Source organism: Python bivittatus, unplaced genomic scaffold (genome assembly GCF_059951505.1).
Source record: "Python bivittatus isolate LINGU-HERP-01145 unplaced genomic scaffold, Pbiv_v1 ctg000410_np1212, whole genome shotgun sequence".
Taxonomy (NCBI): Eukaryota; Metazoa; Chordata; class Lepidosauria; order Squamata; family Pythonidae; genus Python; species Python bivittatus.
In genome coordinates, this window is record NW_028277067.1 from 6002210 (window position 1) to 6021584 (window position 19375).

The 19375-nt window shown below is 41.1% G+C and overlaps 1 protein-coding gene across 1 annotated transcript in view; it reads left to right on the forward strand.

Moving 5' to 3' along the window:
* Positions 1-19375, forward strand: part of RAPGEFL1 (Rap guanine nucleotide exchange factor like 1) — a 67400-nt gene that overhangs the window by 25854 nt on the left and 22171 nt on the right. Inside the window, exons 2-10 of the mRNA XM_007420686.4 lie at positions 4646-4724; positions 6890-7043; positions 7268-7365; positions 9735-9847; positions 11739-11906; positions 12854-12951; positions 13238-13360; positions 14284-14462; positions 17569-17659. Coding sequence (XP_007420748.1) covers positions 4646-4724; positions 6890-7043; positions 7268-7365; positions 9735-9847; positions 11739-11906; positions 12854-12951; positions 13238-13360; positions 14284-14462; positions 17569-17659 — 1103 coding nt within the window. The remainder of the gene's footprint in view (positions 1-4645; positions 4725-6889; positions 7044-7267; positions 7366-9734; positions 9848-11738; positions 11907-12853; positions 12952-13237; positions 13361-14283; positions 14463-17568; positions 17660-19375) is intronic.

Consider the following 19375-nt stretch of genomic DNA (forward strand, 5'->3'; position numbering starts at 1 on the left):
TCAGGGCAACGATTGGTGGATTATCTGTCATTCTTTCCCCTCCCATCCAGTGTCAGCAATCAGGAGGGAAATGAATTCCCAGTCACTCTCCCTGAACCTGTAGTGGGACAGAGCTGGGGATTTGGGCCTTCGTTTTCATTATTTATTTAACCTTAATTTATTGCACGCTTCTTCCAATAGGACAATTAGTCTCCCAGAACATGGCCTTGGACAATGTTAAACTGTCTTCATGCTGCAAAAAGCAGGACATGTAGATGAGCCCTGAACGTAAATTCATTCTCCAAGTGTGAATCCGTATGCAACAGAAATAGCACAACTTACATACAAGAGGAAGGAATCAACAGATTTGGGTGGGGAGGAGGAAGAGGTAAAACATACTGTATTGCAGAAGGACCAAAAATATTTGGGTTGGGGGGAAAGGCCCAGGAGTCAAGGAACTCCCAAAACAGCAATATAGACTGAGCACACAGCTGACTCTTTGGGGAAAGAAAAAATGGGAGAAGCATGTTGCAACATTTTGTTGCAGGTTCCGCTTGTTCAAAATGATAAGATTAATAATACTGTATTAAATTACACAGGAACGGCAGACCTTATGGAATAGGCCTAAAACTGAGAGGTCATGGACATACAAGCTATATGCCTTCCTTATGTTCTGGCGTACACTTTAAGGAAGGACTGTCCTTTTCATATTTTAGAAATGTTTGTTTATTATCCCATGCCAGTTATGTACCTTTGGACTGAGCTGGGTGGAGTGCCGTTGTGTTGTAATGACATGTTGCATGTATAGGGATAGATGTTGAAACTGTGGAGTGTATTCAAGGGCTATGAACTTTGATCCTGGAAAATATATTTATGTTGATACTTGCTTCAGGACCATTTCTGATATGACCTAGGTCTATTTGCAGAAAAAAGATAAAATCATGCCTCTTTGTAACTTTGTAACTATGTCCTGTGCAGATTTAGACAGACAACAAATCAGTAAGAGTAGAGCCAGGGGAAGTGAATGCATTTTATAAAATTATGAATGACATGGAGAGAGCTGCTAAAGATACTTTACAAAATGTGATATGCTTGCTTCATTCTAACCTTGATTTGTATGTGTGTGTATGTGTGTAGTTGGGCGTACTGTGTGAATGCATGTTGTATGAGTTGGCCAGCCTGTGCTTCAATACATTATGCAATCCCAGATAGGGATTAGTTTAGTTAGTTAGGTTAGTTTAGTATCTCAATTATGTGTGTTCTGTGAGCCCAGCCCATATAGGATAGAATTCAGTCCTATTAAGTTACATTGAGGGCGCAAAATAAGAATGGCTGTAATTATGGACTCTTTGGAAAAGATCCTGATGCTGGGAAAGATTGAAGGCAAAAGGAGAAGAGGACGGCAGAGGATGAGATGGTTAGATAGCATCACTGAAGCAATGAGCAAGAAACTGAGCAAACTCAGGGAGGCTGGGAAGGACAGGAAGGCCTGGCGTGATATGGTTCATGGGGTCACGAAGAGTCGGACACGACTTAACGACTGAACAACAACAAAAGTATTGATATGATTGCTTTTCTTAGAATAAATAGTAGTCATCTCAGATTGTGGGTGGGAGTGGATTTAGCTATTTCTCTACCCAAAATGATCCTGATCTGGATTCCCCATGCCCACCCCTGTAGGTGCTATTTGCTTTGGAAGAAAGCTCCCGTTGGCCCTGCAGATCCTTTGCATTTGATGCAGATAGCCCCCTCATGGGGTGTGTGCATCAGGTTTATAAATTTAATGCTGACAAGGGGCTCATTATCTTCTCTTTATTGCACATTTCTATGCCAGATCATCCCATCCCATCCCAAGACTGTTTAATACTTCAAAGAAGCCCGCAGTTCCTATTTGTGTTACTCTTATTTCATCATTTAGGTGCCAAGAAGTTTTAAAAAAGGCATAGAATGTAGAAGACAGACATGTACTGGTTTAGCACCTGTGCCCTTGCACCCGGTAAAGTAAAAGCAGGTCAGGAGTGGAGAATTTCCAGGAGAAAGTAGCATGAGAAATGTGAACACCACGATGAAGGAGGCAAAGAAAAGGTTAATTTCTCATTTCTTAGAGGCTTAAAATACAGATAGTGTCAGTATTCACCCATGGTGCAGAACTAATTAGCTGCTGTGTATGCATGTTGTCAGGCAACAAGGAAAAGTGTTTTTGACCTGAGCTTTTGGTATCCTATGGCACAGCCGTCCTCAAGCGCAGTAGTTAGAAAAGTACAGAATGCCTCAGTTTAGATCATGGTTCTAGACAAGGACCATATGAATTGACTTGTAGGATACTGCAATGACTGTAGTTATTCTGAAGCATTTATTTTATTTACCATTGGACTTAAGAGTTCCTGCCTCGCCACATATACTCCCAGGATGGTCCACCATAGAATAAAAATAATTTTAAAAAACCAAAATTAATCCCTGCGTAAAATCAACAGCAAAACAAAGTAAACAGCAGATAAAGCATGGCTGAGAGATGATAGAGGTGATAAATGGGCTTACGAAGGTTAAAAGCTTGGAAGAATAAAAAGGGCTGTTTACATTAAATGCCTGCTGGAAGTTTTAGGAAGCATCCCCAAAGGTGATGATGGGATTGCTAAGACCAGGTGCTGAAATTCAAAGGCACCTTCCTTGCCTGATACCCACGTCCCCTCAGCCAAGAGGTGCCTTTTACATCCCCCTTCTCTACCCTGATGCTCTTCATGTGGGTGGGATTTCTACTCCTGTAATGGAATTTGGTCCTACACAGAAAATAGAGGAAGGCTGTATTGGTTCTGGGTATACTGGTGTCACACCTCCCCCTCATTTTACAGCACAGATACGGTGTAATATATCTTCCTATTAAGCTTTGATCTGGATTCTGTTTTGTCTGTTTCTCTGTTGAAGGTAAAGTAGGCTACAGTATTATTCTTCATTCATTAAATAGTAATGAATTGAAAAGACAGCCTCTGTGGCCAATGAGAATAAGTGTCAAAGAACATTGGAGAGAATTAGAGTTGAGATTCGGATTTCATCTGTATTGTTTGACCTATGACCATTTCTTTTTCATGGGGAATTGGTGGAAGTTAGGGTTTTTTTGTTTTTTTGTTTTTGGTGCCTTCGAGTCATTGTTGACTCCTGGTGACTGCCTGGACTAGTCCCTGTACAGTTTTCTTGGCAAGATTTTTCGGAAGTGGTTTGCCATTGCTTCCTTCCTAGGGCTGAGAGGGCGTGACTGGCCCAAGGTTACCCAGCTGAGTTTGTACCTAAGGCAGGACTCATGGTCTCCCGGTTTCTAGCCTGATGCCTTAATCGCTGCACCAAAGTGGCTCTCTGAAAGTTAGTTAAGGTTTGTTCATTCACTAGCACTGCAGGACTGCTCTACACATTCTCAGAGACACTTTAAAAAAAAAATCATAATACAAGTTACTAGGAATATGCCCTAATTCTGATGGCATGATGTAGTAACTCCCATCCTGGTGCCTTCTAGATGGGTGAACTTCAACTCTTGGCAATGACCATGCTGGCCGGGGAATTCTTTTTTTATTTTATTTATTTATTTAGAACAAAGACATAATTTCAGAAGATATAATATTGATAAGTGAACAAGTTACACAATTAATGCTCAGTATAACATTAATAAAAGATTAACCATACTAGACAAAGTACACTGAGTTATTTTTATGGTCTGAAAAAGATATATAAATCTTTAAGCTTAGTGCTGAAATCTTCACTATATTGTTATTTGTAACTGGTAAAAAAGAAGAGAAAAAATTAAGTAGAAAGAGAGGAAAAAAAACCCTACTAAAAATAGTATAAATAAGTATTTCGCTTCTGACTTCCCCCTTCTTTGTAATCCAACTCATTTACCCTATGTATAACCATAAACTTTAGAAACCCTACTCTAAATATTTGTATTTGCCTTGCAGTGTGATATATAGTATATATGGAAGCCATTCTTGCTTAAATTTAATTGCTGCATATTCTCCAAGTTTAAGTTCTGACTGGGGAATTCTTAAAATTGAAGTCCACACACCTGGAGGACTATCACATTCAGCAAAGAGTGATATGAAGGTGGTAACTGACAGTTCTGCCTTTCTCAAAAGCATTTTCTGTCCACATTGCAAGCCTAGAAGAGCGGAGACAAACATAGAACTAGGGTTGGTTCTCAAGACCAAAGTTCAGGGCTCTGCACACTGCCCCTGAAATGTCTACCCACAAACAGACCCAACATCAATACAGTATCTTGGTTGACATGAGCTGCTGCAGCATTCCCCTCCCCTTTCTCCAGGGTCAGAATCTCCTGCCACGCCATCATTACATTACACACTCATGCTCATGTTTCTTACATTTATTTATAAAATATTATCTTCTGCAATAAAATGTGTTGATTCTGAAAGAGAGTGAATAAGTCAATGGTCTAAAATCAGCTAGCCGCGGCACTGCACAAACAGTGAGATAAGGCTATTAGAGCTTATTGGATTTGGGTTGGCCACTTGCAAGGAGCGTTCATGTGGTTGCTTGTGTGTCCCATCCTATTGAACCAATCAAGGAAAGAGTTTCCAAGTTTCTTGCCATCGACATTGCCTTGTACCCTGAGCTGGGCTGCACTGTAATCTCCTTTTTCTCCCCATTTTTTCTCTTTTCTTAGACATCCTCCTAGATGACATTGTCCTTACCCACTCATTGTTCTTGCCCACGGAGCAGTTCCTGCATCAGCTGTACCAACAATATCCTTCCTGTGAACTTTTGGAGAAGTGCCTTTAAGAGGAAGGAGGACTGGGACAAAAATGTCCATCTCACTTTTTATATTTTCATATTCTTGGTTCTTGTTGAATTTTGTTATTCTACCTTGTGCTATTGCAGAATTGGTTCTTGGATGTTCAGGTTAACTTCCTGAGAATTTAGCTATAGTTCTCATTTTAAAAGCATAATTTTCAATTATGAATTGAAAATATGTGAGTAGCACCGGGTGAAATATTAGGAGTCAGCAAATGGGATTCTACTGCCCACAGCTGTATGATTTTAGTACCCCTTGACCTTGGTAGAGTATGGCTAGAAGCTGCTGAAGAAATGATGCTAAATGAGTTACATAAGAGGGTAATTAGTATTTTTTAAAAAGCAGCTGCTTTCAAGGAAGCTTACTGAAAAGTCTTAGCAAAAATGGCCTTTAAAATTCAAATAATACATTGTAAGGGACAACTCACCTTTTAAAATTTTATTCTGCTAGCAAATCACTGAAAAAAATGATGTCATTCAGTATTACTGTCTTCCTTTTCTACTTTACTGGCTGTTGCTTAAGGAGAACAGGAAAATACTGGTACAATGGTATCATGCCACCTGTTCTTTTAATTCTGTATGATTTGTGAAATATGGCTGGCAATATCCTTATAACCCTCTCTTCAGCTTATCCTTAAGAGAATGCTATCATCAGCTGCACTCTTATTTAGATATAGGCTTCATTTTGTTCAATGATGTTTTCTTCCTAGGAAACATGTAAGGGACTGTCATTTTAATCTTTTTTTTTGGTACCTTTATTGAACTTCTCCAGAGACAGATCTTGTCCTATAGATATGTCCTATTAAGATAGCATAAGACACCCTCTAAAAAGCCTAGAGTTTAGATGGACTTTATTGTTTTCAGTCAACAGGTAGCAGTTAAGCTGCTCTTCCCTGTTAAGTAGCCCCTTCCATCTTCTCCATCAATATGGATACTGATGGATTAAAGGTGCGTATACATACATGGAATGCTACTTAGTCCGGTTTTGTGAGTTACCAGTGACAGCACAAAGACACACATGTACCTGTCAGCCCAGCTTACTGTGTTTTCTTAGGATTATAGTGCAGTGAGACCTTATCTGCTCAGATGAGCTGTTTCAACTACCCTTTCTATTTTTTATCTGCTTTCTGTACCTATGATCTGGAAATATGCTCTTTTTTCCTTATAGAAGAGCTGAACCTAAGTAAACAGGGATGCTAGAACAATCATTAAATGGAGGCAGTTATTACTTTTATTTACATTTTAACCCCTCCAGTCTTCCAACAAACTCAGTTATTTTATGCAGCCCATGCTCCCCATTTTATTTTCATAGCATCAACCCAATGAAGTAAGTTAAGCTTCCCTGACCTGGTACACCTTTGATGTGATAGACTTACCACTTTCAGAATTCCCAGTTTGCAGGGCAATGTTAACTGGACATTCTGGATGGTATAGGGCCACTATATCAAGAGGAGTTAGGAAAGGTTGTATTAGCCCAAAGTGAGCCAGAGAGCGGGTGGCTGGATGGCAGTTTAAACCCAGATCTCCTGGTCAGCATTCAACAATTGAACTGCTCCCTGTCTAATGTAAACTGGAATCCTCGGTAGACAGTTTTATGGTGGTATGCACTATGTTTCAAATTTGAAATGTTTTAAGCTGTATTCCACAACCTCCTACCCCTTCATTTGAATTTCAGAAATTGTTTTGAGTTTGAAACAAGATATTCCAACCTTTCCAGAAGTACTCTGATGCTATTCTAGCCACATCATCTCCCTTTATCAGAGACATTTCTGGACATGGATTGGTCAGAACACACTTCTGATAAGTTTGGAACATCTTTTTTTCTTTTTTTTCAGATTGAAATGGAGACTTTTAAGATCAAAATGTTCAGAATTTCAAATGTTTTGCATGCCTTTACAGTTTTGTGATTATTTGGAATATACATAAACTGACACATTAAATTAAGATCAACTGCCTAGTAGTGCAAAATTCTTTTGATTTTTCTTATTACCATCTGGACTCAGATTAATTCCACTTCATCCCCAGACCTGTCATTTGGGATACTTTCTCCCCTGAAATTGTTTGTTGTTTCCTGAAACCCCATGCTATGGATTTGCCTTAACCTGCCTCTGGCTACCTTCATGACGGCATCAGCAATCCCATCACCACCATGCTGGAAAGAAGATGAGGCTGTGCACCGGAAGCGAGCGGTTTTGATAATTTTATTGCACTTCCTTGAGACATTCAAGGGGATCCTGCAAGAAGAAGAGAAGGCCGGCAAAGTCATCAAGGTATACCAGAGCTGTTCTAGCCCTGCTTTCATGAGAACTAGCTAATTAAGAAATGAATAGGGCTAGATTACAAGATCCCAGTCATTGTTTTCCTAAATGTTATTTCATATCTCTGAAGAGGCAAGTCTTCATGCCTGGGTAGATATCAGTGGGCCGTAGTTGCTATTCCTTTGCTTAGGCAGCTAGATATCATTTGGCCCAAGCAACGTTCTCTTTTCTTTCAGGATCTGTATCTGCTGATCATGAAAGATGCATCTCTCTACCACAAACTGGAAGATGAAATCCTGAAATTACATCAGCTTGTGGAGACAGTGGAGCTCAAGTAAGTTAAAAATGGCAACATGGATGGTAGAGTGTTGGTTCCCATTTGGGCTTAATCCCAGCAAGACAGAATAGCTGTGGTTATGGAAGCCTTTTCATACCATTTTTGATTCTGAATGGGGTTTAACTATCCTGGGTGGAATTAGTTCATAATATGGTGGTTCTCCTGGATTGCCACCTCTTGCTTGAGGAGCACGTGGAAGTTGTGACTAAGAAGGCCTTTGCACAATTACATCCTGTGTGCTTGTTACAATCTTATCTGGATCTGGAAGCTCTACTTACAGTTGTATCTTGTCTAGACTATTGCAGTGCATTCTATGTGGGACTGCCCTTGATAATCATCTGGAAACCAACTGGTCCACAATGCAGTAGCTTGAATAATGATGGGTGCTGCTAGGGATTCACATGTCAAACCTCTACTATGGGAGCTGCACGGGCTACCTGCTACTATGGGTGGTAACACTTTTAAAGCTCTCCATGATTGGGTAGCTGGGTCCTTCAGGACCACTTACTCCCAAGGAGGGGATTAAACACTGACATTTCAAACTGGGAATCAGTTATTCCTTAGTTTTGCATGGTTTAATATCCATGAATAGCCATAGATTCTGGTCAGATATAGAGATGAAACAAAGTTGTGTGGCATCTCCCCCATTAAGCACTAAAATCTAATCTAAACTAAGCTAACAGCTAAAACGTAGTGGCAGGAGGGAATAGTGTGTGAAATACTTGCTTAATCCTTTAGCTTCTGGGCCATTTTCCCATTCAAAACGCTTTTCTTCTCTGGAGTATGTACATACTTCCCCTTGTGAGTAGATGAGTAAGATGATAAAAAGTGTGATTTTATCTCCCTCCCTTAAATGGCCAGGAGGGGAGAAAGGAATCAACTCCCCATTTCTCTGCCTAAATTCACAGCTGTGACCTTCAAAACAGGCTTTTTAAAATAAAATGGTTGTTGCTTGGAATTTGTATCCTGCCTTCTGTCAAGTGGTGCTCAAAAATGTTAACCACAGTAATACAAATATAGCAAAATGTGGTAAAAGGCTACACGGTATCATTAAAACAGAAAGGAAAACAGGTACGGAAGGTGAAGTGTCCAGTTGGGGAAAGAATTCTACCTCCAAGGGGAAGATCTAGGTTGGCTTTCTTGGGAAGTTTAAATGAGGCTCAGCCCTTACTGTGGAAAGAATAGAAGAGTCATGATATTTAGCAATTTGTGCACAGCAACCCTGTCTAGTAACTTGATATTAGCCCAATACTAGATTTAGTCAGAGGTCAAAGATGAGTGGGGGCTTATAAAAAAAGGTACCCAGCAAATCTTAGCCAAGCAACTTTCCAGTTAGTAGCTTATAGTCTTAATTTTGATGCTATACCGTAGTCAGGTTCTAATATCATTAAACAGTATTTTGTTTAATCATAGTTTGTGTAAATCACAGTTGCTTGGCTGACTAAGGGTCTTTCTCCACTGACGAGTTGAAGTGGTATGCACCCATCCTTGAGCTGGCAGAGAACTATACTGGCAAGAAATTGGCTGTCTCCATTGCTAAATTTTATCCTGCCTCTAATGGTTCCAATCAATTCAGTCATCTGACCTCCCTCCAAGGTAATAGGTGACAAAGCCAAACAGATCTTACACATCTTTACACATCTGGGGGGTTGTCCCCCCCCCCAGCATCTTACAGGTTTTTTAGGGCTAAAATCATAAGAAGTTTTTAGGGCATTTTTAATATATGTTTCTAATTATTTATAGATTTTATCCATGTTTGGAGAGACCTGTGTTTTTTCTTCTTTCTTATTATTGTGAGCCGCCCAAAGTCACCCGTTGGGGGAGATGGGTGGCATACAAGTCTGAAAATCAATCAATCAATCAATCTTGAAGCTGCTGTTGGATTTGTTGGGACACAGAGGAAAATACAACACCAATATAGCTAAGGGCATTTAAACCTGTCTCACTTGTGGGCTGGGGATGAGATGCACTGAGATGAGGACATGGCAGAAGAAAGATGTTACCTAACAGGATTACGTACAAGTGGGGAAAGGCCCTTAACCATAAATCATGATTTTCAAAGCTTAATAACTAGGTTCAATAACTTGCTGAACCAGAGTCAGTCAAACCATATCATTCATCTCGTTGACTGAATTTGCATGTCATGCTTATTCAGTGTTAACTTAACCTTGGCTTACTCAGTCACATGTTGGGGTCTGCATGGCACACGGAATCATATACTAACCACATTGGCTGAATTTGCACAACACACTAAGTTAAAATGTGATTGGCTGGTTTGTGGCTCAGTGAACTGTGTGAACCACAGCTGTTGTGGACACTGTTGCTTCCTTCTGTTCTGGCTTCTAAAACTTGCCATCTGGCTACAGAGTGACCGAAGAAACCCACCCGTCCAGCAAGCAAGTCAAACCTTTGTTCAGACATTTCCGGCGCATTGATTCATGTCTTCAAACTCGGGTTGCTTTCCGTGGATCAGATGAAAGTGAGTAACAAAGAGCGAGTTTGGCAGTGGGGTGGAAAAGAGAGTAAAATCCCACTTGGGCTCTTTTTAAAGATTTGTTCATAGAAACTAAATGAGGATAGTGATTACAATTTCATCCAACCATTGGCAAACATTTACAAATGCATGCATTCCCTTGAATAAATTAGATAGGAATTGCCAGGCAAGTTTTTCAGACTGGAATGTCCACTTGGAATGTTGAGAGCATGTTTTGGCATTCTCTCAAAATGATTGTCATGGTGGGATTTCTGCATTTCCAATCAGGAGTTAACTCTCTCCTAGGGACTATATTAGGGAAAATGTCACAATGACATCTGCTTTCTTTCCGCCTGCCCTGTTACAGCCCTTTCAAAGTTCAGAAAATAAGAGATCAGAGAAAGGGAAAAAAGAGAGTAAAAAGCAATCAAGTTAGTTTAATGCAGTGTTTTTCAAATTTGCTGGCTGGGGAATTCTGGGAGTTGAAGTCCACACATCTTAAAGTTGCCAAGTTTGAAAAACACTGCATTAATGCCAACTTTTTCATTGGCTCCAGTTCTTCTGTCTTTGCAGCAAAAGGTGTGCCAGATGAAGCAAGAACAAGTTTTTCCACCTACTAGAAGCACAGGAGTTTGGGGAAAATGTGGCAACCCTACTTAATGTTGTCAAGAATATGTAGATATTGTGCTGCATGTTAGGCATAGCCAATCACAGAGCGCTCATTTAGAAAGAGGTGAGGTTTCTCTCCACTATCCTTTTTAAATCCCAAACATGCTTTCTATCGCTTAGGTGGTCATTCCTAAAAAAAGAGGTAGGCTACACTCATTTATCATTTTGATTGAGTAAGGACATCTACGTAGCCTAAATGGTGCTCAGAAACATTCTTAGGAGTAAAAATAATGTTTCAGGCTGATGCTTTGCTTTGAAGCATGTCACCTTCCCATTTATTTTGTTTTATTAAAATCCAGAGTCAGATGAGGGATGGAAACTGGCATGTGCCAAAGGATGTATCAACAGGCACATTGACTATTCTTAGTTTACCTCAGCCTTCCTTAGCTTGGTACCTTCCAAGTGTGTTGGACCAATTCCCGTAATTTCCAAAGAGCTACAAAGAATTACGCTTGAGACTATATTGGTCCAACACCTCTAAATGGAATTAGTTGGGAGAAGTTTTGTGTACATTGGTTGAGCAGCAGGAATTCTTCAAGTTTGAGACAGGAATATTTCTCAACCCTACCTAAAGTTTTTGGGGTGTGGCCAGCATTGGCATGATGTCATGGTAGTGAGTTGAGCCAAAAATTAGCCCATGTGTAGGATGTTCAGTGGATTTAAAGAATGAAAAGTATCCTATCAGTGATTGTTTCCAGCAGCACCAAATTAGGTTTGTAATGTGGGCAGGAACAAACCGAGATACTGATGCCCTGTGTTCCCAAGAACTCATGTGCATGAGAAGCTGGGCTTTTCCACCAGCTGAAATTTCTGAACGTCCATCAAAGAAAGTCTCACACAAATCAAATTATACAAGTCAAACTTATCATGCCAAGAGTGACGTCTCAAGGTCTGCATCTGAGAGGAAGAGCCTTGACCTCATTAAGAGGAGGAAATAAGAAGCATTCTTGGTCATTGCTATAAATATGGTCTTTTGGCTGTGTGATGAATCCAGGAAACTCCTTAATGGTGTCCAGAAGGAACAGAATTCCACCAGTGTTGAGAGTTCCTACCCTTTCCATATTGCAGGATCAATATTACAGGCTTTTCCAGATTTTACATGTTCACTTGACTGCATCCGGTCTCCAACCATGGCCAGAGTCAGAGAGGCAGTGATAGGATTCAAGGCATCATTGCAGTCTCTTGCTATTCCAGGTTTCAGCAATTTGGTTGTCTCCCTTTTTCCTAGTCTTCTGCCGTGTCTACATGCCAGACCACTCCTATGTCACCATCCGCAGCCGCCTCTCAGCTTCTGTGCAGGACATCCTCACCTCAGTGACAGAGAAACTTCAATATTCTGATGAACAGCCTACACGGGAGGAAGCTCTCATTCTGGTGGCCGTTGCATCATCAGGAGGTATCTGTCCCTCAGGAAGAGCGATAGTGACACCTGTGTGCTTTCGTTTATCCTTCTGCAACCTTGAAACTCAGAAACTTTCAGACTTCAGAAAATAAAAGATCAAAGAGGGAAAAGCACAGCCAGGTTGTAGTTACTATTACAGATTAATGCCACCTTTTTCACTGGCTCTGGTTCTTGTGTCTTCAATGGCAGGTTCATTTTGCTCCTGGTCAAAATGAAACACATCTAGGTTTTCTTGGCTGTTGCACCAGAGTGAGGCCTGAGAAGAAGGCGGGAGACCTACCCAGTGCCTACAGGGCCATGCTAGGTACAGAGTGCTCAGGGGCACATGGATAAAAGGAAATGTGCATAAATAAAACTGCAGCAAAAGTGAAACAGGGTAATGAATTCATGAATTATTACTAATTATTGGAGTATTCAGTAATGGAAGTTTGAATAAAAGATAGTTCTGTTGCATATTGTTCCTTTGTCTGCGTTGTGGGACGGTTAACGAGTGAAGGTCCTTGTGCCTAGACCTTGGTTTTAAGACTGGGAAAGTCTCAATATTTAAGTCCAGAGCTAAAGATGAAATAATCTGATTGCCCCATATCCAACCAGTCAGTGGTAACTCTCCAGGGTGCTCAGATGCACAGAACAGGACAAATGACTTTTCTGGAAGGTCTACCCTCAGGCAGTCCAGATCTGATTTTCTGTCAGGAACTCCATTGGTGCCAGATGACTCAAAGAAGTGAATCAAGCTACATGCTGAAACAGAAAATGTGCGTTCATGTGAGGGGCGATGAGTCAAAAGGCGTTTGCTCAATCTGAGTTGGAGGAAAAGGGCCACCTGGTGTGGATGTGAACCTAAAACTACCTTATTTTTCTAATGAAAATGTTATGGGATATATTTATATGCCAGTCCAAATAATCCAACAACTTTCAATCACTTTCATCCCTAATCTCAGAGAAATCTGTGCTACAGCCTAATGAAGAGTGTGTTTTCACTACCTTGGGGATAAACAGCCATCTTTTTGCCTGCACAAAGGATACTTTTCCATCCCTGGTAAGTGAATTTCCTTATGTGTTGCTCTCCTGGCTGGCCGTGAGGAGGGTTGACATGGCCTTTTGTGTGGTGGGCACTTTGACCAGTTTGTGGTTGGAGTTACTATCTGTGTTCAGGGTCACAGTTCATCTTTACATTCCATCTTTTCTTTTTGATTCCAACACATGTAAAAATGTCTCTCTCCCTCCCTCCCCTTCCCAATATATATGTTTATAGAAAGAGAGACATACACACACACACAGAAACACACACACATCCATACCCATCAGTTTGACCTTTTCTGCAGGTCCCTCTCCCAGAGGAAATCCAAGTGTCGCCAGGTGACACAGAGATCCACCGGATGGAAGCAGAGGACGTAGCAAATCACTTGACAGCCTTTCACTGGGAATTGTTCCGGTGTGTCCATGAGGTGAGCAAGCCAAACATAACTTTCCCAACTTGATGCCTTCCAAATACTTTTGGACACTGACTTCCAGGCACATCCTGATGTCAGCATACAAGGAGAGCTGAACTACACATCAGAAAAGCTTCATGTTCCTACCAATGTGTAATTTTGTACTGCACTGAGTGTTCCCTTTGAGATGCTAGCTTTCTTTGGATAGGGTGAGCTTCTCAAAAGGCCTGTTCAAACTCTGCAAGGAGAATGATGCTATCTGCAATTTTCAATGAATTTTCAGAAATGGAGAACGTTGGGTGAAGTTTTGCACTTCAGAGTAGGAGGCGGCTCTCATGATTGAATGTTTGGAAAAAAGATGAGGCTAGGAACTTTCTCTCTGACACACTGGTCATTTCTTCACTAGAGACTTAGAGCAACTTACAGCATCACCCAGCCATCATTGAAGTGCTATCAAGCTTGCCCTCATTACTATTATATCAGCACAACAGTGGTTCGATGACTTGGGAAGATGGGGATCCCACCATAGTGTTTTGAATGGAAGAGATGTTTGTATAGACCAGTGTTTCTCAACCTCAGCAAGATGTGTGAACTCCAACCCCCAGAATTCCCCAGCCAGTGCTGGCTGGGGAATTCTGGGAGTTGGAGTCCACACATCTTAGAGTTGCAAACACTGATCTAGAAGAACATGCAGTCATGTGACCCCTACATTCTGTGGGCTGAACTGATACAATATGAAAACTCAGCTTTACTTAGCCTTATCTTTCCTCCAGTTCAGTTTCTGCCCTTCTCTCTCCTTGTTATGTGTGAGATAGAATGATCAACAAAAGGAGTTCATTTTGATGAGATGTTTGGCACCATGACTGCAGGGTGAGGCCTTCAGTCTAGGCCTCAGAAGGCACACTGGTTACTATCTTTCTCTCTCAAATTCTCTATAGCTAGAATTTGTGGACTACGTGTTCCATGGCGAGCGTGGCCGACGGGAGACAGCCAATCTGGAATTGCTGCTGCAGCGCTGCAGCGAGGTTCAGCACTGGGTGGCCACTGAAGTGTTACTCTGTGAATCTGTAGGGAAGCGGACTCACTTGCTCAAGAAATTCATCAAGGTTGCTGCTGTGTGAGTGCCATACTTTGGTCCTTTTCCCACAATGGAATGAGGTTTAATACAGTCATAATGTCACTGATGATGACGCTCCTTCTGTTACATGATATGAGATTGTCAATCCTTCCCAAATGTTCAAAGCCCAGCCCTTTTTACATGAGCAGCATGGCTGATGCAAGTAAAAAAACAGGCAGAGCTTCAAACGCACAGTTGTGGCCGCCATCTGGACATTTTTGACACACAGACACACACACATACACACATGCACACGGATGCTCTGGCTAGAAGAACATGCTGCGTTAAGGGAAATGGTTTAAAATTCAGAAGGAGAATCACTGAAAATGTTCAGCTTCTTTGAATTTCAGCAGCCCCAAAGAGAGGGTGCATTAAGTCCTCGGGAGGTTACAGGCAATCATCTTGCTGTCCAGTTACCGGCCGTTCACATCTTCTTTTGGCCAACTTCCAGTTCTTTCATGAATATATTCCAATGTCTTTAAATCTGCACAATAAGAATATGGGAATTCTGAGAAGTCTGCAAGATATACCACGCTTTGCCCAGTGAAATCTTTGCTTTTCTGTCTTTCCATTTTCCTCCACTCTTGTTCTGTTCAACCATTACGTTCCTCTCTGCTTCCTCCCTGCATGCTCAGTCCTTCCCCTCTCCTCTGGTTCCTTTAATGCTAATGGCCAGGAAAGTCAAACCATCATTTCACCATCCAAGTTGGCTTTAATACCCTATGACAGCTGTGCTGTTGCTCAAGCTTCCTTCCCAGCTGGTTTATGGCACGGAGGGGATGCTGCAGCAGGAAGGCCTGGGGGCTGGAGGAGGAGGAAGAGATTGAGCACAGCTATGAAACATACTTAGAAACAAACTGGGTGACAAATTATGGCTTTGAAAGCTATTTTTCAAGTTAGAGATGCAGGCTAACTTCCTGGTTTTGCAAAAGTCATGGTTTGGTTAAAAAGGATAGTTGTCGCTTATGGATTTCATGGAAGACACTGTTGACTTTTCCCTCATTGTTCACCTAGCTAGCACTTACTTTTAGCATCCTGCTAATCACAGAACTAACCATTTTTATAGGTCATGTCTTTATGACATCCCTTTTGTCTCACCCCAGCCCACCATGGAGGCAGATACATTGAATTTGGCAGCTTCAGATTATGCTGGTGCCATGATACTGGTGATAAGGCCACACCCACTCTCATTTCACTTGCCACCCCTCTGAGCCTTGGCAGCCTGCCTGGGCTCAGAAGGGTGGCAAGAGAAGGTGGAGGGATTTATTTGCTTGCAATATTTAGGAAACACCCCAACCCAAGTGGACTCTACAGCTGCCACAAATTACTCTGTGGAATCAAGAACAGGCTGCTAAAAAACTGCTTCTCCCTTCTTGCCACCCTGCACAAATACAGTGGTCTCCTGGAAAATTCCTAGACCACTGTTTCTCAAACTTGGCAGCTTGAAGATGTGTGGACTTCTACTCCCAGAATTCCCCAGCCAGCATACTATCTGCCTTGTCTTGCTTGCATTCTGTTAGTCAGACAGGTTTGAACTCATTTGGTAGACTTCCAGAGGGTTATTAGATATGCTTCCAGGATGGATCACCTGATGCACAGAGGGGATTCTACTGGTAAAGCAGTGCCTGATCTTGGGCAGGCTGCCCAGTAAAGCAGAACATTGTCTGCTTTATGAGAAGAAACACACACACACACACACACACACACACACACAGACAGGGATCAGAACCTCAGAACCAGGGACCGATTTTCACTTGTTTCCTGCCTTAGGGAGAACAGTTGGTGGTAGTTTTTCTGTAGGCTGGCGATGCCAGGGGAATCCATCAATCATTTCCCTCAAGTTGTCCCACCATAAAACTGTGAGGACAGTACCAGTTGTTGGCCTTGTGGTGAAGTAGAACAGTCCTCAGCAGTGCAAGATATGTTGGCATAATTTTATGCTGACTCGTGGGCTGGAGGAAAGTACAGTCACACAGTTGAAAGGAAGATACCTTAGTGTCCAAAGGATGCTAGATGGTATACAAACACCTCTGGTTTTCCAAAAGAGCCAGAGCTCTGCTGTTCCCTTACAAAATGTGTTCTTGGGAAGTCCCACCATTAACCTGTGGATTGACATCTGGAGCCAAATGGTGAGCCTTCCCAAAGCTACCAATTGCCAAATAATAGTATATTTAATCTGTATTCAGCGAACAAGCACTGGAGACAGAAAAATAGAGACTATGTTCACATGTTGCTTGACTAAGCATAGTTTAATGAATAAAACCCAGTTGGCTTGATTCACATAACCCATTAAGCCAAAACCAAACAAATCACATTAGGATTTTGTGTGTAATATGTGAACCCACTCAGAGTAGAGTTGCGTCACCAAACTTCATGGTACAACTGGTTTGGCTTGCACATCATGCTAAACAATGATCTGCTTAAACACAGCGGCAGAGTTAACATAAAATCCTAAACCCAAACTAAAACCCATTTTGGTTTTATATAATACATGTTGGGAGAAAGGCAGCATGTTGGATTTGTTTCTGCCATTCCACTATTTTGTGACATATTCAGCCAGATCATTCTAAGACTCAGCATTTTGTTCCAACATGGATCTTGGGATAAAATGTGATCGAGGCAGAGTGCTTTATCCACACTTAATACCTAATGTTACCTGTCAAGTACCTTGCTGCAAGACCAGTCCATTCTTTCTCCACCACCCAGAAGAAAGGACTTTTGGAAGATTCTCTCTCTTCCAGCATCCAGGGACAAGGACAGGGAGTCAGACTGTTCACAAATTGAGGTTGCTCCTGCCACACCATTTTTTTTCTCTTCTTTTCATCTCCCCCCTCCCCCTCCAATGGCACTCAAGAATGAAATGGCAGAAATGCTGACTGCAATTAAGGTAACAGAGATTTAAGTGGAATTAAATCTTACGGGTGTAAGTAATAAGGTGATAGGTACAAAGGGGCTATGATAGCAGCCAAGATGGCTTCTCCTCTTTTACCCATAGGTATCAGGCTAAGTTAAATTAAGGGCAAGGGTGGTAAAATCAATTGAAATTGCTCAGTTTTAATATTTTGCTGCTTTGATTCTTAGCTGCCTTTTTGTTTTCTCCCCATAGATGTAAACAGCATCAGGATATGTTAACCTTCTATGCTGTGGTTATAGGACTGAACAATGCACCTGTCAGTCGTCTGCGCCTCACCTGGGAGGTAAGATGGTGATGAGGAGAAACTGATTTTTGTATGTTTGTAGGTACGTCTTTCTGTGTTATCTTTCTTTCTCTCTCTTAGACACACCATTTCCTCACCCAAATTTTGCAGTTAAGTTTTTATATTTCTAAAATATTTCAAAATTGCCAAGGATATACTGTACAATATTATTTAATTTTTCAGTGCATCCTGCCAAATTATCCTACTATATAATCAGCATCTTAAAAACAATTCAAAACTACTGGACATTAGATCCAGATTTCATTATGACTGGAATAGATGCACTTCAGTTGGGTGAGTCTGAAGTATTTCCTTAGTTTCAACTGGTCCATTCTAAGAGTCTTTACTCACTTGCCTCTAATCATGTCACAAAAGATGTTTTCTAACATCTTCTTTGTGCTGTGTCCTGTGATGCCTTCATTTCATTGAGAATTGCAGTTATACAGGTGTTACAGTAGAGTTTTCCTCACTCCAACGCTGTCAATGTCCATTTTATGGTATGAAATCTGTTAGGCTTTGTTACTCATTACCATAGAGAGAAATTAAGTAACTCCAGTGATTTGGAACAGAGGCAGGATCAGAGTCAATAATAGGAACAGCAGATTTTATGACGCTGGTATAGCTTTCTTCCAATTCAAAATTGTTGAATAACACTTCAACTCAGCAGTGAAAGGCCCTTTGAATGACTAGCAGTGGTTCACTTCTCATGCTAAGTTATGATTTGCTGTAACCATGGGTTCACCTGTTATAAACTATAGTTTATCATTAGGGCAGACTGCAGTGGTTGAATCTACACAATATGATAAGCTGGAACCAAACCAAGTTCTTTATGACTTGATGTGATGTGTGAAATCCAGCTTATGTCTGGCTCTAATGCATGAAAAGCAAAACAAAAACAAAACAATTACTCATAAGAATCAGCCAAAAAGGTTTCTCTGAGCAGGGAGATCCAGAAATATCAAAGAAGCAGCTCTATTCTTCCTCCTTGCTTGGATAACGTTTGAACTCAGAATGGAGTTTCTCCAAAGTTTCCAAGAAACTAGCAGGAAGTATATCCCATTGTATTCCATGGAACTTGCTTCTGAATAAAGCTATGAGGATTAGGTTGCAAACCAAGAACATACAATATCTATCTACATATCTATATTTATATAGCCTAGAGTTATCCCAGTAGTTGTGTGTGGCAGCATATAAATCAGTCGATCAATTAATAAATACATAAGATCTACTTATCTATCTACCTACTTATATCTCACAACTCATATTGTGAGGTATGTATTTTTTTTTTAACGATCTGGTAAACCAGAGTATCTGATACCACGGAAAAAGGCAAAGGGAACATAGTTGCTTCTAGTGTTTTCTTTGTACTTCTGTGGAGTATGAATTTTATCTTTTTATTTCCAATCCAATGGGATGCTGGGAAGAAATTGTATGTAAAGAGGGTCAGAACTCTGTTTATCAACAAGGTAAGTCTCCCAAAACTGAACACAGTGGGTCCAAGTTCAGTGGGGGAATAGTAGCCCACAAAAGAAAGATTGAGTTCACAAATAGGCCTGATGTGGTGCTACGGGAGAAAAATGATCCTGAAAAATTCCCTTGAAGCATCTCAGTGGTCCAGGCATTTGATCAGTGATTTGGAATATTCCTGACTCCTCCATTCTACACTCCTCTCCCTTCCTGGCCATGTGACCCAGATTCTAATCCCCTTTTATAGAG